The sequence below is a fragment of the Lactuca saligna genome, chromosome 9, assembly GCF_052625555.1.
Source record: "Lactuca saligna cultivar CGN05327 chromosome 9, ASM5262555v1, whole genome shotgun sequence".
NCBI lineage: Eukaryota > Viridiplantae > Streptophyta > Magnoliopsida > Asterales > Asteraceae > Lactuca > Lactuca saligna.
The window spans coordinates 198643970-198665882 of NC_136425.1; the positions used below are offsets into that span (position 1 = coordinate 198643970).

The 21913-nt window shown below is 40.9% G+C and overlaps 2 protein-coding genes across 2 annotated transcripts; both read right to left on the reverse strand.

The window, feature by feature from the left end:
* Positions 1 to 1337: 1337 nt before the first annotated feature.
* On the reverse strand, positions 1338 to 15951 carry LOC145017095 (uncharacterized). The gene is made up of 4 exons (XM_078975180.1): positions 15082 to 15951; positions 5133 to 6245; positions 1675 to 4818; positions 1338 to 1592 (listed from the first exon to the last, which is right to left on the reverse strand). Exons 1-4 carry the CDS (start codon positions 15949 to 15951, stop codon positions 1338 to 1340), a joined length of 5382 nt encoding a protein of 1793 aa, XP_078831306.1.
* A 3584-nt stretch (positions 15952 to 19535) lies between these two features.
* On the reverse strand, positions 19536 to 20252 carry LOC145017096 (uncharacterized). Its single transcript, XM_078975181.1, has one exon. It carries the CDS (start codon positions 20250 to 20252, stop codon positions 19536 to 19538), a length of 717 nt encoding a protein of 238 aa, XP_078831307.1.
* Positions 20253 to 21913: the final 1661 nt, after the last annotated feature.

Consider the following 21913-nt stretch of genomic DNA (forward strand, 5'->3'; position numbering starts at 1 on the left):
GATAAAAGTCCACTTCATAAGGTATTAACCAAATGAAACTCGGGATTAAACCAAGTTGCAAATCACTTTTAAGGGAAAAAGTGAGAAAAATCCCAAATCCATCAATTCCTTTTGTATACGCACCTCGTTTCCAAGGCGGAAGATCATAACCATTGGATAAATCCAAATGGAAATGATAAAAAACCACTTCATAAGGTCTTAACCAAATGAAACTCGGGATCAAACCGAGATGCAATTTACTTTTAAGGGAAAGGGTAATAAAAATCCCATAACCGTCAAATCCTTGAAAATACACACCTTGTTTCTAAGGCGGATATTCACAATAAATGAAAATGAATTCCATATATTGATGAAAAGTGACCACATCATAAGGCATAAACCAAATGATACTCAGGATTAAACCGAGTTGCAATCCAATTTTAAGGGAAAAATTGGTAAAAGTCCCATGACCGTCAATTCCTTTGTAAAAATATTGGAAATGAACTCCTTCATAGTCAACAGAATTCATCCATTTCCAATAATTCCATTTTTGCCCTTTGACCAAAATAAGATTCACACTTCTGTTACACCTCAATCCAATGGTTTTAGTATTGTCTCTTTCCTTGTTTATATTACAGCCATCCAAACTCCAAAAAATTATCACCAAAGTACAACAATTGAAACCCTTCACATAAATATGACCATATTGCCCCTGCCTCCTCTTCCTAATATTCTAAGAAGATTTATTCCCAATAACATTCCAACCATTGTGCAAAACCCACCAAACTCCATTATGATCATTCCAGCCGCTAAATTTTCCATAATTAGAATGATGCCCAAATTGCCCTTGCTTATTTTCTTTCTCAATTAAGCCCAGAAACCGCAGATTATTACCCCACCCTTTCCTGTCTTCAATTTTTAGTTGCTTATCACAAAACCGATCCATCAAATCCCGATAAATGATTTCATTACATCGAATTCTGTCATCCCTCCTTAAAAACTTGCTTTTACCAATCTTCTGAATAAAATACCCAATCACTACATCATTTTTGCAATCCTCGATCAGCCCCTGTTCAAAAGAGAAAAAATGGCTATTTTCATTACTCAAATCTATCTCCTGTCGAGCTTCCAGAAAATCCATAGAATCAAAATCATACACAAACCCATCGTTCACGACATGATCTTCCATTTTATTTTTCCCCCAAAATTGACCAAAATACCCTTTGGTCCAGATTTTTAAACTCTCGATTTTATTAATACCCTTCCTTTTTTCCTCCATATCGATATCACAGTCTCTAATCTGCCATCGATTCCTCACCAGCCACCAGGCCAACACCCCACTCGATCCAATCCTCATCTTAATTACGAAATTCATGGATATAATCAATTTTATTAACAGGAACATTCCACTTCTTGCAGATTTCTTCATTAAGCCCAAGATATCCTAATTTAAGACTGAATATCTTAAGCCTAATATCATCCATAATTATCTTAACAGTGACATCCACCGAATTTCTCTGTTTTCCAAATAATCTTTTATTCCTTTCATTCCAAATGTGATAGATGGAAGCAGCCAAAGCCACCTTTTTGATGAAATTAACAATACTCCTCTTCTTTAAAGAACATTGGAACTCTTTTATTATTTCAAACCAATTGCCTGGTCTGTGATTCAAGTTCACCTTGCTTTTTTATCACCTTCCACACTTCCATTGGGTAGCCACATTCGAAAAAAAGATGAGAATGTGAATCCACTTGATTATTACAAAAAACACAACATAAATCATTTGAATCTTTCCATTTCTTCATTCTATCTTGAGTTCTAAGTCTTCCAAGAATAGCAAGCCAAAGAATGAAGCAATGGATTGGAATTCGATTTTGAAACCACACCAAATCATACCAGTCCACCATTGGTTCATTGCAGATAAGGGAAGAGGAAACTTGGCTAACAGCAAATGGAACAATCTTGCCTTTAAAATTCAACCAGCAGACTTCATCTTTTTTCTCTCTGATAAGATTAATTACTGGAAATTCATTCAATTGAGGGATCATATTTAACCATTCAGCAGGCCATCTCCAATCATTATTAACAATGACTTCACTAACTTTGTCCTTAATATTATAACCAACATTAGTAATTTCCCTATGTGAAAGGACATAACTCAAAGGCCCTAATAGATGCCAATTATCAAACCACATAAACGTATCTTCACCATTACCAATCTGAGTATAAAAATAGTCCCGCACATAAGGCCTTATCTTCAATAAATTCCTCCAACTCCAGCTCATTTTGTCTTTTGATCCCACATCCCAAAAACTCCTACCTTCAAGATGATGAACTTTAGCCCATTTCACCCATAGAGAATCATGACCACTGATAATCTTCCATATTCTGCTTGAAAGAAGAGCGATGTTCCAATCTCTTAGATTTTTCAATCCAAGCCCACCATAAGTCCTTGGCTTACATATATCATTCCAAGAGACCTTAGCACATCCTTTACTATTTTGCCCACTACTCCACAAAAAATTTCTCATTATTTTTTCTACTTCTTTGATTATACCTTTCGGTAATAACATCACAGAAGCCCAGTAGACAGGAAGAGAAGCAAGAACTGCACTGATCAATTGAAGCCTGCCCGCATAAGAAAGTGACTTATTCTTCCAATCATTGACTCTATTCTTCACTTTATCTATAAGTCCCTTGCAGTCTCTATTAAATAACTTAGTAGAAACTAAAGGAATCCCAAGATATTTCATGGGCAGCTTCCATTCAACAAAAGGAAGAATTCTTAAAATTTTCCTTTTAACTGTATCCTTGACATTCCCAAAAAAAATGTGGCTTTTAGTCAAATTGGGAACAAGACCTGCTGATTTAGCGAAATCATCCATAGCCTTCTTAACTACCTTTATCGACCTAGAATTTCCATGACAAAAGACCATCAGGTCATCGGCAAAACACAAGTGCGTGATTTCCTGTTCTTTGCATCTCCAATGATATTTGAAATCGTTGCTCTTCCTTATACCCCTTTTAAGCATCAGGTTAAACACTTCCATTACAAGGGTAAAAAGGTAAGGGGAAAGAGGGCACCCCTGCCTAAGACCCCTTCTTCCTTGAAAAAACCCATGAAAGTTCCCATTTATATTGATCATAAACGAAGAAGTGGAAACACAGTTCATAATCCACTTTATCATAGTATCATGGAATCCAAACTCTTTCAAAATGCTAAGCAGAAAATTCCAATTGACCGTATCATAAGCTTTTTGAATGTCCACTTTCATAGCACAACGAGCAAATCCCCTATCAATGTGATAGCCCTTGACAAGTTCTTGAGATAGGAGAATATTATCCAATATAGACCTCCCCGGGATGAAAGCCGATTGGTTATCAGAAACCAAAGACCCAAGATGCTCTCTAATACGATTAACTATAATTTTACTTATGCATTTATAAAGGACGTTGCAACAAGAAATCGGCCGATAATCAGCAACCTTGCCAGGAGTAGGTATTTTCGGAACTAAAGCAATAACCGTGGCATTTATTTCCTTAAGAATCTTTTTAGACAGAAAAAATTCCTTAACAGCACAGCAAAAATCATCCCCTACTATCCTCCAGGCCTTTTTAAAGAATTTGGAAGAATAGCCATCAGGTCCAGGCGCTTTGTCATCATCAATATCAAAAAGAGCAGCCTTGATTTCCTCATTTGTAACTTCTTTTATCATCTCAAGAGCTTGCAGGTTATCAAGTTTTTTGGAAAACAACCTTTCCGGATTGACGATAGGTTCCACAGCATGTTCCACTCCAAGAAATTCGCTAAAATAATCAACTATCACTTTAAAAGCCTCCTGCCCTTCCTTCCAATTTCCATTTCCGTCAAGAATTGTTTCAATTCTATTTCTGTTAATTTTTCCTTTTACAACTTTATGAAAGTAAGCTGTATTAGCATCTCCTTGAAGGTAAATTCCTTCTTCAAATCTCAAATCTTCATTATGAGGATCAATGTCAAGACAATTTTGGATCCTACATAACTCTTCTCTACACTTGAAAACTTTTTCTGCATAATTGCCATGGATCTTTAACAAATTCCTAAGAGGCTTCTTTAGGATTTTCAACTTCTGACACAACCTGAACATCCCATGCCCCTCAATTTCAGAATTCCAAAAATTTTCAACAATGGGAAGAAAATTATCAACCAACACAAGAGAATTGACAAACTTGAAAGGCCTTATCCTGAACTTCTTTTTAACTGGGACTTTGATAATCATAGGACTATGATCCGAATTCCTATAGGGCTGAAAATTAGCAAACACATTGGGAAAGTCTTCAATAAGTTTCAAATTTCCCAAAACACGATCAAGTTTTTTCAAAGCTCCAGCAGCTCCCCGCGGCCTTTGATTCCACGTGTAATGTAACCCATTACGATTAATATCTTGGACTTCAATACGATTAATGCATTCATTGAATTCCACCATACCCCTCGTTATTTTAGAACTACGAGCCATCGAATCCACCAGCTCCCTAGTAACATTAAAATCGCCAGCTATCAACCAAGGGTGTCCATCAACCAAATAAAGATGCTTTTCCAACGAATCCCAAAGCTTTCTTCTGTCTATATAATAATTGCAGCCATAGACAAAAGAACAAAACAACCTCTTATTCTCTTTAATGAAAAGGACTTGACAATGCATCACCTGGCTATTAGCATCCAACGGCATGACAACAACTTCATCCGGATCCCATCCAATAATAATATGAGTGCCTTTAGGGCTCACATCTTGATTTGAAATCCACATCCAGTTCCCAAAAACATTATTACACGTTGTTTGCAACTTATTAAATCTCAGCTGAGACTCAAGAATAGCAAACAAAGACAAATTATTGCTTCTAATCACATTCTTTATTTCCTCCTGTTTAGGCCTTAAATTCTAACCCCTCACATTCCAGCACCCTATATTCATCATCATTGATCAACAATTAAATTTTCGGTGTTTGTCTCCTGGCCACCTCCAGTTAAAATCATCTCCTGGTCAATTTCATCTAAATAAGACATATCCCTTAATCCCAAATCAGCCAGCACATCAAAGGGGTTTTGCGATAATATCTCATCTTAATTATCTTTTCCTGAAGTAGAACCTGTATTGTCAAAGTTAGAGCTAACTTTTAAATCCACTTGCTTTTTAGGAACATACACCTTTTTTTGGTTTTCTTCTTTTTTCCCTTGCATTCCTTCTTTTCTAGCATTAAAATTTTCAATAACATTTTTAACTCTTATCCCCATTTTTTCTTTTGGGATAAACACCCCTGTACCATTCACTTTCCCACTTTTATCCACTTTTGACTGAAATACCCCTTTCTCCTTCCCATCTTTTTTGAGATTGCCCACGGCAAATTTCGAATAATTTCCCCCATTATTTTGATTTTCAGCCCCTTTACTGTTTCGATCTTCTTTCTTGGCTCCTTTTTGCTTTTCTTGTTCTTCAATTTGTTTGTTATTATTCTTTCTTTGCTCACCCACCTCTATAGAATTTCCTTCATTGCTACCAACTTTAACTCCTTCACTAACAGGTTTCGTGTTTTTCTCCAAGGACTTAATTAAATCCACTTTTCCTTCTTCATTAATAACCACACCAGTATTGGACTTCTGCCCTTTGTTGTTTTTCTTTGTGACTAAAATGAAACCATCATCATCAACTTTCTCTTTTTTCCCATCTTCTTCTCTGTTGACAGTAACATTATCAGTTTTTAACCCATTAAGAATCCCACAATTGCTATTTTTATGCCCATAAATTTTACAGTGATTACAAACATCAGGTCTCCATGCATACTCTACCCTGCATTTTGATTCAACTTTTTCTCCTGTCCCAAAATCTATTGAGACCACACTTAACTCTTTCATCCATTCTGATTCTGCTGACATTTCCACAAGAAATTGCATGAATGCTGGCCTTCCCCAATGTTCATTACACATTTTTTGAGTGATTTTATCCATAGCAATTCGTTTCCCAATCTCATTAGCAATCAAAGTAATTCCTTTGCTGCTCCAATACTCCAAAGGAACATTAAACACTTTAACCAATACAGGAACTGAATTAATTTGAGGTTTACTGAGCACTAGACCTGGCCTCCATCTTTGAACAAACATAGGCACATTATTGATCAGCCATGGACCTCCCTCCAGCACACTCATCATGCCTTCCTTTGAATCAAATTTAAAGAAAAAGAATCCTTCATCATTTACCATTATATCCTTCAGCCCAAATATCTTCCACATCTTAAAAGAAAAGTGATTAACAGTTGGAAACGCAAGTTTTTTCCCCACAAAAAATCCATAAAAAGTTGCATGTTAAGGAGCTCCACCCAACATTAAATCTGCATAAGGCAACTCAACTTTCCCATTAGGCTTCCCATCAACTTTTGGAATTACTTTGATATTAAGATCCACCACATTATTTGTTGATTCAACCATACGTGTAACACCGTAAATTTCAAAACAAAATTTTCAATTTCTATAAAACATAATTCCATCGATATTCATAAAAAAAACCATTTAATTATCCAGACAAGACAATACAAAATCCCAAGATCATAATATCAAACTCCGAGCGTGTGTGTGTACGGATCAAGCCGACGCCTTCCCGCGATCGTCACTAGTACCTGAAACAATAACATCAAACACTGTAAGCACAAAGCTTAGTGAGTTCCCCAAAATACCACATATAACACATATTAGCCACTCGAGGCTATAACTCTGTGGGTCCGTGCACCCAAACTCTGTGAACCCTCAGGTTCTAGCTCTGATAAATATGCACCACATAAATCACATAGAAATAATGCAGTACAACACGTAACATACATAGCATACCAATACTCTATCACATAACTCTGGTTACCTACTCAAGGTAAAGTATAATGAGAAGACTCACCTCGTGTGTCTCGGTAAGTCGTAAATCTGAAATCGCTAATCACTCGATCTGCCGAGCTATAGTCCCCCTATAGCACAATACATCTCTAATTAACACTTTCCCAACTAGGGTTGACCATACTATAACAAGTCAACTTAGGTCAACACTGGTCAACGGTCAATGGTCAACTTTGACCAGACTCGGCGAGTACGCTATAGCGACTCGGCGAGTCTGAGCGTATACACCAATTTCCTTGGGATCCTCCTTTGACACGTCGATCATTCTCCCAACTCGACGAGTTCCACCTGGCATGAGTTGTGGGGCCACCACGACTCAACTCGCCGAGTCTCAAGAACAACTCGGCGAGTCCAGTTTGACTCAGTCCACCTGTCCACTCTGACTCCCCCCTGACCCACTGAGTCCACCCTTCCCACCTCGGCGAGACCACTCACTGTGTGGTCGGGCAACATTCATGCTACTCGCCGAGTCTGTTCTTCGGACTCGGCGAGTCCGTGCCATGCAATGACTCAAACTTGCTCATAAGGTCAGATCCAGTCCATTAACCCATAGATCCAGTCCTTCCAAGCTCATTTAGCACGTAAAGTTACAATCTTGATGCACATACAACCCATATATGACCATATATGATGTTTTTGACTCAAATACTACAACACAAGGTCATGAACTCCATTGCCATACAAAAAGCTTGATGAGTGAGGCTCTCTGGACCTCTATGGATCCAGATCCAAAACCTCAGCACAAGGAGGGAACCATTGGGCATCAAATCATCCCATAAATGTCCACAAAAAGCCCTAAATCGCATAATACTTCACCAAACAGAATATAAACCGAAATCATACCTCTAGATTGATGATCTAGGCTCCAAATCCACGAAATAGCAACCTCCTTTACTTCCTCTTGCCTAGGATCACCTCCTTCTTTGCTAAATGGCACCCACAAGGTCAAGATATGCTCCTTTCTCTCTCAAATCGTCCAAGCACTCAAGGGTTTCTCTCTCAGGGTTGGGTGAGCACAAATGACGGCCATAAGGCCCTTTAAATAGGTCTCAAACCCGGAAATTTAGGGTTTCACTACACAGCGCAGACTCGCCGAGTCCATATCCTGGACTCGCCGAGTCCGGGCGTGATCCATCGTCCAATCCGCGTCTCTACTCGGCGAGTCTGAGCTCCAACTCGCCGAGTCCCCCTCACAATTTAACAAAATTCAATTTACATGATACCTGGCAAAAGTCCGGATGTTACAACTCTCCCCCACTAGAACTAGACTTCGCCCTCGAAGTCTCGCTCTAAAACAGCTCCGGGTGCTGCTCCCGCATCATATGCTCTGGCTCCCAGGTCATTTCTGATCCCTTCCGATGTTGCCACTAAACCAAAACCAGAGGTACCTCCTTGTTTCTCAAAACCTTGATCTTCCGATCCCTGATGGCCACTGATCTCTCAGCATAATTCAGGCTTGCATCAACCTGAATATCCTCTAATGGAACCACTGCCGACTCATCGGCTATACACTTCCTCAACTGCGATACGTGAAAAGTGTTGTGAATCTGCCCCAACTCTGCTGGTAACTCCAACCGATAGGCTACCCGGCCTACCCTTGCAATCACACGAAATGGACCTATAAGCCGGGGCCCCAATTTGCCCCTCTTCCTGAACTGGATCACTCCTTTCCAAGTAGAAACCTTCAGGAGAACGAAGTCGCCGACCTGAAATTCCAGCTCGGACCGACGTCTATCCGCATAACTCTTTTGTCGGCTCTGGGCGGTCAATAACCTCTGTCTGACCTGTTGTATCTGCTCTGTCGTCTGAATCACAATCTCTGTACTGCCCATTACCCTCTGCCCAACCTCTCCCCAACAAATAGAAGTCCGACACCTTCTACCATACAACAGCTCAAAGGGCGGCATACCGATGCTCGAATGATGGCTGTTATTGTAGGAAAACTCTGCCAAGGGCAAATACGTATCCCAACTACCCCCAAAATCCAATACACATGCTCGAAGCATGTCCTCAAGTGTCTGAATCGTCCGCTCACTCTGGCCGTCGGTCTGGGGGTGATATGCGGTACTAAAATGCAGCTTAGTACCCAACTCCTCATGAAATTTCTTCCAGAACCGGGAAGTGAAACGCACATCGCGGTCTGAAACAATCGAGATCGGCACTCCATGCCGAGATACAACTTCCCTCACATAAATCTCCGCCATCTTTTCCGCCGAAGAACTCTCACTGATGGCAAGAAAGTGAGTGCTCTTTGTCAACCTATCCACAATCACCCAAATTGCATCGACTCCTCTGGCAGTCCTCGGCAATTTGGTGATGAAATCCATAGTGATTTGTTCCCACTTCCACTCAGGAACCTCCAATGGCTGCAACTTGCCATGCGGTCTCTGGTGTTCGGCCTTTACCGTTCGACAGGTCAAACACCTCTCGACAAACCATGCGACATCCCTCTTCATACAAGGCCACCAATACTCTTTCCTCAAGTCCAAATACATCTTCGTAGCCCCGGGATGGATCAAAAATTTCGATCTATGAGCCTCCTCCATCAATGTAGTACGTGTACCGCCCACATACGGTACCCAGATCCGGCCCTGATAAGTCATAAGCCCTCGACTATCCGATACAAACTCAGAAACCAACCCAACGACCCGTTCTCTCTTCTGCATCTCCGGTCGCACAGCCTCGGCCTGTGCCCCACGAATGGCATCCAGAACTGGAGCTATCACTGTCAATCTCAAACATACCTCTCGCAATGGAGTATTCTCCGCCCTGCGACTCAACGCGTCGGCTACCACATTAGCCTTGCCCGGGTGGTACAAGATCTCGCAATCATAATCCTTGACCACATCTAACCACCTCCTTTGCCGCATATTCAGGTTAGGCTGATCCATCAAGTACTTCAAGCTCTTATGGTCCGTGTATATCGTACAACGAACCCCATACAAGTAGTGCCGCCAAATCTTGAGGGCGAACACCACTGCCCCCAACTCCAAATCATGTGTGGGGTACCTCGTCTCGTGAGGCTTCAACTGCCTCGATGCATATGCTATCACATGTCCCTTCTGCATCAGTACCGCTCCCAGTCCTAATATTGATGCATCACAGAATACCACAAAACCTTCCATCCCTTCCAGAAGAGCTAATACCGGAGCTTCACACAGCCTCTGGCGAAGCGTCTCAAAGGAGATCTGCTGCTCGGGACCCCATAAAAATGTAACGCCCTTCCGGGTCAATCTGGTGAGTGGCACTGCAATCTTGGAGAAATCCTTAATAAACCTCCGATAATACCCTGCCAACCCAAGGAAGCTCCGGATCTCCGAAGGTGACTTTGGCACCTCCCACCTCATCACTGCGTCAACCTTGGCCGGATCGACCAATATCCCTTTCTGATTAACGAGGTGCCCCAGAAACTGGACCTCCCGCAACCAGAAATCGCACTTGGAAAACTTTGCATAAAGTTTCTTCGATCTCAAAACTCCAAGAACCTCCCTCAAATGCTCCTCGTGTTGCTCTCTAGATCTCGAATATACCAAAATATCATCAATGAACACAATCACCGACCGATCCAATATCGGCCGACATACCCTGTTCATGAGGTCCATGAACACAGCCGGGGCATTGGTGAGCCCAAAAGGCATCACCACAAACTCATAATGCCCATAACGCGTCCTGAATGCTGTCTTCTGGATGTCCTCGTCCCGCACTCGCACCTGATGATAGCCTGACCTTAAATCGATCTTGGAGAACCAAGATGCTCCCTGTAATTGATCGAATAAATCGTCGATCCTCGGCAACAGGTAACGGTTCTTGACCGTCAGCTTATTCAATTCTCGGTAGTCAATACACATGCGATGCGAGCCATCTTTCTTCTTCACAAACAGAATGGGTGCTCCCCACGGCGAGCTACTCGGCCGAATAAACCCCTTCCCCAGCAACTCCTGAAGCTGCGAGGATAACTCTTGCATCTCTGGAGGTGCAAGGCGATAAGGCACCTTAGCGATAGGCGCGGCTCCCGGAACCAAATCGATACCGAACTCCACTTGCCTCACGGGAGGCACACCTGGTAACTCTTCGGGAAAAACATCTGGAAACTCGCGCACCATCGGAACTTCATCCACTGAACTCGGTCTCTCGGAGATCACTCGCGTATCCATCACGTACGCCACGAAACCCTTACAGCCCTGCTGTAAACACTGCCTCGCCCTAGCGGCCGAACAAAAGGCTGATCCCGAACGTGTACCCTCGTCGTAAACCGAAAGAATTCTCCCACTAGGATCTCGTATGGTCACCAGCTGACGCTCGCAATCGATAACCGCGCCGAAACGGCTCAACCAGTCCATGCCCACTATAACACAGACATCACCCATCGCAATAGGAATCAGGTCGATCGGGAACTCAACCCCAAAAATCTCCAATACGCATCCCCGGAGGACCTCCGTGGCACAAATCACTTTGTCGGCAGCTATGGAAACCCGCAGGGGCCGACTCAGTGCCCCACGACTAACACTGATATGCTGACTAAATGTCAAAGATACAAAAGATCGACTCGCACCCGAGTCAAATAACACTAAAGCAGGTACAGAGTTCACGAGGAAGGTACCTATGCATAGCATAATATAAGCATAATATCTCAACACCAAAAATAAATAATAAAAAGGGAAAGTACCAGCCACAACGTCGGGTGCAGCGCGGACCTCTTCCGCAGTCAGCTGAAAGGATCTCCCTCGAGCTCTCGGTGCCTCGGCCTTCACGGGCCGACTTTCTGTAGCTCTGATGGCGGCGGGAGCAGATCCCTGAGACGCTCCACGCAGCAGCGGACACTCTGCCTTCCGGTGTCCGGTCTGGTTGCAGTGGAAGCACACTGCAAACCCCTTGGGGCAGTCCTTGGCCATATGCCCCTCCTTGCCATATTTGTAGCAAGACCCTGGTCGACAGACTCCATCATGACCCTTGCCGCACTTCCCACAAGTGCGGCCCCTCTGGCTCCCGGGTTTGGGATCAGCGGGCTTGGCCCGCTTGGCTGCCGGCTGGAACTGTGCTGGCCGCTAATCCCTCCCTAGAGACTCCGCCTCCTCCCTGGCCTGAGTCTCAAGCTCAATCTCCCTCTTCCGGGCATTTGCCTGAAGCTCAGAAAATGTCCGATACGAGGAGTTCGCAGCGAACTCCCGTATATCCCGTCTCAGAATGCTCAGGTAACGGCTCATACGTGCCTGCTCGGTGGACACGTGCTCAGGGCAGAACATCGCCCTCTCATGAAACATCCTCGTAATCGCTGTAACTGACTCGGTGCCCTGCTTGAGGGTCAGAAACTCCTGTGCCAGACGCTCCCTCTCCACCTGAGGAACATACTCATCTCGGAACATGGTAGTGAACCTCTCCCAGGTCACTGCCGAAAGCTAAGTAGGCGTGAAGTGCGCCGTCACAAACTTCCACCAGTCCTTCGCTCCCAAGCGAAGCTGGTTCAGCGCGAACCGAACCTTCAAATGCTCAGGGGACGAGCAAGTGAAGAAGCATCCCTCCATGTCAGATATCCACCTCATAGCTGCCACCGGATCCTGCGTACCATCAAACTCTGGTGGTTTGGTGTTGCTGAACTCCCTAAATAGTGACGCATCACCTCCCTGGGGCCTCGCCGCAGCGATCGCTGCGGTAGCCGCTGCGACAGCAGCCTCAGAAAGAGCGGCATAGCGCTCGTCAAATGTCTCAATCAACGCGGTCTTAATAGACCCAAACATCTCTGGTATCTCAGCTCTGATGACCGCAGCCACCTCCTCATGAATGATCTGTCGAATCTCCTCATCACTAGCTCCGACATCCTCTGGCATGTGACGTGTCCTCACCATGATCAACCTCTGAAATACAACATGCGATAATTAGAATTCACTCGAACACTCTTACATTCGACAATCCACCCCTCCTTGATTCTTGGTATCCCAAGATTCTTGTTTGGGTCGTGTACCGCACCGGTACTTTCAGTAGTACGGGCCCAATACTACTGTCCGCACCGTCTCAGTACACACCCCAAATCTTCCTCTTCGGATCCTAATCCCCAAGTACTCTATTATGCTTAAATCACTTTCTAACAGATCTCTCACAAACCCCTAGCTGCTATCTACTCACTCTCAGCATCTCATAGCAGCTCACCCCTCCCTAGGCTAAGGCATCACAAATCAGGCCACTCTAGTTCTATTAGCAATACCTAGCCTACTCTAGCATGCAAACACATCATATTAATATTAATTATCACATAATATAAAGGTATTTTGGGAATTCACCGTTCGGGCGCTGACTGATCGTACACACGTTTCTTCCTGGAATCTGTTTCCTTTTCAAGAAAATCTTTTACTCTTAGAAAATTTTGGTTTTATTTTGAAAATACTTTTCCAATTCCTCAGTTTGAGTTCAAATACCCCCAAAGGTGTACCTGAATCCCTCAAACCAAGGCTCTGATACCAATTGTAACACCGTAAATTTCAAAACAAAATTTTCAATTTCTATAAAACGTAATTCCATCGATATTCATAAAAACAACCATTTAATTATCCAGACAAGACAATACAAAATCCCAAGATCATAATATCAAACTCCGAGCGTGTGTGTGTACGGATCAAGCCGACGCCTTCCCGCGATCGTCACTAGTACCTGAAACAATAACATCAAACACTGTAAGCACAAAGCTTAGTGAGTTCCCCAAAATACCACATATAACACATATTAGCCACTCGAGGCTATAACTCTGTGGGTCCGTGCACCCAAACTCTGTGAACCCTCAGGTTCTAGCTCTGATAAATATGCACCACATAAATCACATAGAAATAATGCAGTACAACACGTAACATACATAGCATACCAATACTCTATCACATAACTCTGGTTACCTACTCAAGGTAAAGTATAATGAGAAGACTCACCTCGTGTGTCTCGGTAAGTTGTAAATCTGAAATCGCTAATCACTCGATCTGCCGAGCTATAGTCCCCCTATAGCACAATACATCCCTAATTAACACTTTCCCAACTAGGGTTGACCATACTATAACAAGTCAACTTAGGTCAACACTGGTCAACGGTCAACGGTCAACTTTGACCGGACTCGGCGAGTACGCTATAGCGACTCGGCGAGTCTGAGCGTATACACCAATTTCCCTGGGATCCTCCTTTGACACGTCGAGCATTCTCCCAACTCGACGAGTTCCACCTGGCATGAGTTGTGGGGCCACCACGACTCAACTCGCCGAGTCTCAAGAACAACTCGGCGAGTCCAGTTTGACTCAGTCCACCTGTCCACTCTGACTCCCCCCTGACCCACTGAGTCCACCCTTCCCAACTCGGCGAGACCACTCACTGTGTGGTCGGGCAACATTCATGCTACTCGCCGAGTCTGTTCTTCGGACTCGGCGAGTCCGTGCCATGCAATGACTCAAACTTGCTCATAAGGTCAGATCCAATCCATTAACCCATAGATCCAGTCCTTCCAAGCTCATTTAGCACGTAAAGTTACAATCTTGATGCACATACAACCTCTATATGACCATATATGATGTTTTTGACTCAAATACTACAACACAAGGTCATGAACTCCATTGCCATACAAAAAGCTTGATGAGTGAGGCTCTCTGGACCTCTATGGATCCAGATCCAAAACCTCAGCACAAGGAGGGAACCATTGGGCATCAAATCATCCCATAAATGTCCACAAAAAGCCCTAAATCGCATAATACTTCACCAAACAGAATATAAACCGAAATCATACCTCTAGATTGATGATCTAGGCTCCAAATCCACGAAATAGAAACCTCCTTTACTTCCTCTTGCCTAGGATCACCTCCTTCTTTGCTAAATGGCACCCACAAGGTCAAGATATGCTCCTTTCTCTCTCAAATCGTCCAAGCACTCAAGGGTTTCTCTCTCAGGGTTGGGTGAGCACAAATGACGGCCATAAGGCCCTTTAAATAGGTCTCAAACTCGGAAATTTAGGGTTTCACTACACAGCGCAGACTCGTCGAGTCCATATCCTGGACTCGCCGAGTCCGGGCGCGATCCATCGTCCAATCCGCGTCTCTACTCGGCGAGTCTGAGCTCCAACTCGCCGAGTCCCCCTCACAATTTAACAAAATTCAATTTACATGATACCTGGCAAAAGTCCGGATGTTACAATACGTGCATAGGATTTTTTATTGAAATCACTAACCAACTTAGCTGCAGGGGAAATAACAGGTTTCGAAAAATCCATGTTCAAGAAATTAGCTCCCTGTTCCTTCTTCATATTATTACCAGAATCAACTTCCAAATTCCCATTCTCATTCATTGAATCTTTCATATCTTCATCATTACAATTAGTAGGACAACTAATTGGGGCAATAGGATTATCATCAAAGACCAAAGGGGTACCTGAATTAACTGGAGCAGCTTGCGAAAAAGGAAATTTTCCCAAAATGCCCTTGCCATCATTTGTTTCAATTACAGAACCAGGGGCTGAAGAAGACGATCCAGTCTTCATTATCTTCAAAGAATTGAGGCCCTTGGAATAATTCGACTCATCAACTGGCGACTGAGAAGAAGATCGATTAGCACTAGTATTTTCCTTTGAAGAATTAAATCCCTCGAGCATGTCTGATGTTACTGGCAGCATCACAAATCCTTTTTCCTCAACCATTTCATTCCTCAATTTAGACATCCCAATTGATTTGATTTTGTTCTGCGATTCCAATTTCTTCCCATCCGCAATCTCCTTCTCAAAAGCATTAAGCTCCGATTTAATGAACTCCGGATCGATATTTTCCTTGCCATATCCAGTTTTAATAACATCACGTATTCCAGCTCTAAGCACAACCTTCGATATTTCAATTGGAGATTTCGAATTCAAATATTTCTTCTCTTCCTGAATTCGATTAGCATTAGATTCCATTTTCTCTTTCAATCGAAGATGTTTGTTCCCAGAATAAGGCGAAAATTCCTTGTGAACAACTCTTCTACCTCTTCGCTTAGCTCCAACATCAGCTTCCAATTCTTCATCGTATAATTTTTTGTTATCCGGATCAGGAGGATCAGTGTAATTCATGCCGAACATATTTCCAATTTTCCCGAACATCCCACTTCCAATCGTATAAACAATTGAAGATGGATTTAGAGTAAATTCAATCAATGATGGTGGAATTCCGGCACCGGTATCAACCAGAATTCCCAGCAAGTTACTCACGAAAACAAGAACAAAACGGGTTTAGGGTTAAGGGTTTAGGGTTTAGGGTTTAGGGTTTAGGGTTTTAGGGTTTAGGGTTTAGGGTTTAGGGTTTAGGGGTTTAGGGTTTAGGGGTTAGGGTTTAGGGTTTAGGGTTTAGGGTTTAGGGTTTAGGGGTTTAGGGTTTACGGTTTAGGGTTTAGGGTTTACGGTTTAGGGTTTTAGGGTTTAGGGTTTAGGGTTTAGGGTTTAGCATTTAGGGTTTAGGGTTTAGGGTTTAGGGTTTTAGGGTTTAGGGTTTTTTTTTTTTTTTGGGAAAGAGGCCGAAGCCCCGGAAAAATTTTATAAATTCAGAAAAAGAAATACAAGAGTTATGTCATTTTTGGACATACCCCAAAAATGACAAAAATCCAAATATCACGAAGATACCAAAAGTAAAGACTAGGCCTAACAACATTGTAACCAAAGGAAATACAATTTATTTTATCCCAACTCCACAATCCGGAGTGGTCTTCAAAAATCCATTCCAACTCGAATTGAACTCGCCATCTTTTCTTCCAATCTGCATATAAACAATCTCTATGTATGCTCCAAATCCCAAAGCTAAAATTAACGCTATTCCCATGATCAACAATACCCCACAAATTCCACAATAAAATGAATATAGTATCTACATTCCAATTCCCAATGAATTCCACAATAGCAATCTTCTTTCTTCTCTCCATCCTTTTATCTTTATTTTCATATAAGTAAAGCGAAAGTATAATGCTAAAATGAGACACACTTTCATCCTCTCTATTCACAATTTTCCAATTTTTCCAATCCTTTTCTCTATGGCTCCCAAAAAATATATGTATGCCCAAATCCCTCCAATTCTTTCCAAAATAACAAATTTAATATTGCACTTGCTATCAAAACCTCTTCTATGCATATCAAAGATCTTCAAAAACATCTTCAATAAGGCCTTCCAATCTTCTTCCATCCCAACAACTCTCAATAAGTTTCCTATAATTTCTCCATCTTCAACGAAACTAAAAAGAATATATCCGTCAATTCCATGAATGTAAAAACCATGTTTCCATGGTGTGTGTTCACTTTTAAGGGAAAAAGTGAATAAAATCCCGAATCCGTCAATTCCTTGAATATACTCGCCTTGTTTCCAAGGCGGAAAATCACTTTTAAGGGAAAAAGTGAGAAAAATCCCAAAACCGTCAATTCCTTGAATAAGCTCATCTTGTTTCCAAGACGGAATTTCACTTTTAAGGGAAAAAGTGATAAAAATCCCGATTCCGTCAATTCCTTTGATATACACACCTTGTTTCCAAGGCGGGGGTTCACTTTTAAGGGAAAAATTGATAAAAATCCCAAAACCGTCAATTCCTTTTATATACACGCCTCGTTTCCAAGACGGAAGATCATAACAATTGGGAAACCCCAATTGAAAATGATAAAAGTCCACTTCATAAGGCCTTAACCAAATGAAACTCGGGATCAAACCGAGATGCAATTCACTTTTAAGGGAAAAAGTGATAAAAATCCCCAATCCGACAATTCCTTTTATATACACGCCTCGTTTCCAAGGCGGAAGATCATAACAATTGAGAAACCCCAATTGAAAATGATAAAAGTCCACTTCATAAGGTTTTAACCAAATGAAACTCGGGATTAAACCGAGATGCAATTCACTTTTAAGGGAAAAAGTGAGAAAAATCCCAAATCCATCAATTCCTTTTGTATACACACCTCGTTCCCAAGGTGGAAGATCATAACAATTGGATAAATCCAAATGAAAATGATAAAAAACCACTTCATAAGGTCTTAGCCAAATGAATCTCGGGATCAAACCGAGATGCAAAACACTTTTAAGGGAAAAAGTGTTAAAAGTCCCAATGCCGTGAATTCCTTGGTTATACACACCTTGTTTCCAAGGCGGAGAATCATAACGATTGAATAATAAATCCAATTGCAAATGAAATAAAACCACATCATAAGGCCTTAACCAAATGAAACTCGGGATCAAACCGAGATGCAATTTACTTTTGAGGGAAAAAGTAATAAAAATCCCATGTCCGTCAAATCCTTGAAAATACACACCTTGTTTCCAAGGCGGGATTTCACAATAAATGAAAATAAATTCCATATATTGATGAGAAGTGACCACATCATAAGGTATAAACCAAATGATACTCGGGATTAAACCGAGTTGCGATCCAATTTTAAGGGAAAAATTGGTAAAAGTCCCATGTCCGTCAATTCTTTTGAAAAAATATTGGATATGAACTCCTTCAAAAACAAAAGAATTCATCTATATCTAATAGTTCCAATTTTGTCTCTTAATAGCCAAACTCCAGAGAATCATCATAAATTGATTAAAAATGTCGCCCTTCTCATAAATTTGACCAAATTGCCCCTGTCTCCTTATACAATTATGAAAAGAAAATTGATTCCCAGAAATATTATTCCAAACACTTTGCAAAACCAACCAACCTCCATTATGATCATTCCAGCACCAAAAATCTTCAAAATTAGGAAAATGCCCAAATTGCCCTTTCTTGTTATTCATCTCAGTTGAATCCAAAACCCGCTGAACATCACACCACCTACTTCCATCTTCAACTTTCATTTGCTTTTCTAAATACCCACCCATTAGATACCCAATCGCTATGTCCTTCTTCCAATTTTCAATTATCCCCAAGCAATTCGCTAATTGATCTTTCATTTTAATTTTTCCCCAAAATTGACCAAAATACCCTTTGATCCAGATTCTTAAGTTTTCGCTTTTATTAAAATCCTTCCTTTTATCCTCTCTCCCACAATTATCTCTAAAAAGAATAAAAAGCCAGTATAATTTAGAATTACCAAAATACCCCTCCACCCAAAAACCAAATTCACTATCTTTTAAAAAAATCCCAGTATGCCCCTGTTTCTTATTTTTTCCTTCTCTGTGACACAATTCACTAAAACGCAATCTATTACCCCTCCTTAAATAATTGAAATTATCACCCATGACAAAAAATATTCCAATCGCTCCTTCATCAGTCCTCATTCCAAACAGCCCCTGTACAAGAAATAAGCACCTGCGATTTTTATTTTTCAAATCCATCTCCTTCCAATCCCCTGCATCAGAATTATAGCCGATATCTTTAACAAGCAAGCCAATCGCTATTAATTCTTTCATTTTATTAAATTTCCAGATTTGACCAAAATACCCTTTGATTGAATTACTTGAATTCCCGCTTTTATTTACATTCTTTCTTATTTTCACCATCCGAACTCCATAATGGCTCTCTTCCCACCAATTCCATGCCAGCCACTCTGACAAATCCTCACACAACCCAATTCTCAGATTAATTTCAACTTCCATGAAGATAATCATTACTTTTAACAGGAATATTCCACTCCTTGCACATTTCTTCATTAAGCCCAAGATATCCCAATTTAAGGCTAAAAATCTTCAATCTAACGTCTTATGTGATAATCTTGACAACATTTTCCACTGAATTACTCTGTTTCCCAAACAATCTTTTATTTCTTTCATTCCATATATGATAAATGGAAGCCGCCAAAGCAATTTTTTTAATGAAATTATTGATGCTTTTCTTTTTTAAAGAACATTGGAGCTCATCAATGATATCAAACCAATTACCAGATCTATGAATAATTTTCACCTTATCTTTCATCAATTTCCATACTTCCTTTGTGTATTTACAATAAAAAAACAGATGGGAATGAGAATCCATTTGAGAATTGCAAAAAACACAACTGAGATCATTAGAATCTTTCCATCTCTTCATTCTATCTTGTGTTCTAAGTCTTCCAAGGATAGCAAGCCAAAGAATGAAACAGTGACTTGGAATTCTGTTTTGAAACCAAACCAAGTCATACCATTCAACAATTGACTCATGGCACATAAGAGAAGAAGAGACCTGATTAACCGCAAATGGAACAATCTTACCTTTGTAATTCACCCAATACACTTCATATTTTTTCTCTCTGATGATCCTTGGCACAGGGAAATCACTCAAATGAGGAATCATTTCACTCCATTCAGAAGGCCAACTCCAATTTTCATCAACAATAACATCACTGACTTTGTCCCTTATGCTATATCCAGCATTAGTAATTTCCCTAGGAGAAAGGACATAACTCAAAGGTCCCAATTGATGCCAATTATCAAACCACATGTTAGTTCCTTTTCCATTTCCAATCCGTGAATAGAAAAAATCTCTTAAAGAAGGTCTAATCTTTAAAAGATTTCTCCAGCTCTAGCTCATTTTATCTTTTGAACCCACATCCCAAAAGCTTCTACCTTCAAGCAAATAAAAATTAACCCATTTCACCCACAGGGAATTTTGTCCACTAATAAGCTTCCAAATTCTACTCGACAGAAGAGCAATGTTCCAGTCTTTGAGATTTTTCAGCCCAAGACCACCATAAATCTTTGGTTTGCAAATTTTATTCCATGACACCTTGGCAACTCCTTTACAATTTTGCCCACTGTTCCAAAGGAAATCCCTCATTATTTTTCCAACTTCTTTAATTATGCCTTTTGGTAATAAAACCACTGAAGCCCAATAAACAGAAAGCGAAGCAAGAACAACACTTATTAATTGAAGTCTTCCAGCATAAGACAGGGATTTGTTTTTCCAATCATTGTCTCTCTTCTTAACTTTTTCTAAAAGACCCTTACAATCTCTAATAAAAAGCTTAGTAGAAATTAAAGGGATCCCAAGGTACTTCATAGGAAGTTTACCTTCGACAAAAGGCAGAATCCTCAAAATTTTCCTTTTAAATTGCTCCTTAACATTCCCAAAAAAGATGTGACTCTTAGACAGATTTGGAACAAGACCCGCTGAATTAGCAAATTCATCCATAGCCTTCTTAATCACTTTTATTGACCCAGAATTTCCGTGACAAAAAACCATCAAGTCATCAGCAAAACATAAGTGAGTGAGCTCCTGTTCTTTACACCTCCAATGGTATTTAAATTCATTACTTTCCTTTATTCTCCTTTTAAGCATTAGGTTAAACACCTCCATAACAAGAGTAAAGAGGTAAGGAGATAAAGGACAACCTTGTCTGAGACCTCTCTTTCCTTGGAAAAATCCATGAAAACTTCCATTTACATTGATCATAAAAGAAGAAGTAGTAACACAGTTCATAATCCAAGTTATCATAGATTCATGAAATCCAAACTCTTTCAATATATTCCGCAAAAAACTCCAATTGACTGTATCATACGCTTTTTGAATATCAACTTTCATAGCACATCTAGCAAAACCCCTATTAATATGATACCCTCTGACAAGTTCTTGAGATAACAGAATATTATCCAAGATTGAACGTCCTGGAATAAAAGCCGACTGGTTATCCGAAACCAAGCACCCAAGATGATCTCTAATACGGTTAACAATAACTTTGCTAATGCATTTATAGATCACATTGCAACATGAAATCGGCCGATAATCCCCAACCTTGCCCGGAGTCTGCACTTTAGGAACTAATGCAATAATAGTAGCATTAACTTCCTTCAAGATCTTTTTTGATAGAAAAAATTCTTTAACAGCAAAGCAAAAATCACTCCCCACTATCATCCAAGCTTTCTTAAAGAATTTAGAAGAAAAACCATTAGGGCCAGGCGCTTTATCATCATCAATATCAAAAAGGGTAGCCTTAATTTCCTCATCAGTAACATCTTTAATCATATCCAAAGCTTGCTGATTGTCAAGTTTCCTGAAATCAAGCTCATCCGGTCTAAGAATGGGAACAACATCATGTTCCACTCCAAGGAATTCACCAAAATAATCCACAATGACTTTAAAAGCTTCATCCCCTTCCTTCCAAT

Bases quoted from the DNA above. Each gene is read 5' to 3' on its own strand.
- LOC145017095 (XM_078975180.1), bottom strand. From the start codon at position 15,951: ATGAATTACACTGATCCTCCTGATCCGGATAACAAAAAATTATACGAT. The intron at 6,246-15,081 runs GTTAGTGATTTC...TTTTCTTTTAAG, and splicing joins TTTCCCCTGCAGCTAAGTTG to ATGTGGAAGATATTTGGGCT. The intron at 1,593-1,674 runs GTGATAAAAAAG...TGTTCTTTAAAG, and splicing joins ACCCAATGGAAGTGTGGAAG to AAGAGGAGTATTGTTAATTT.
- LOC145017096 (XM_078975181.1), bottom strand. From the start codon at position 20,252: ATGTGGTTTGATAATTGGCATCAATTGGGACCTTTGAGTTATGTCCTT.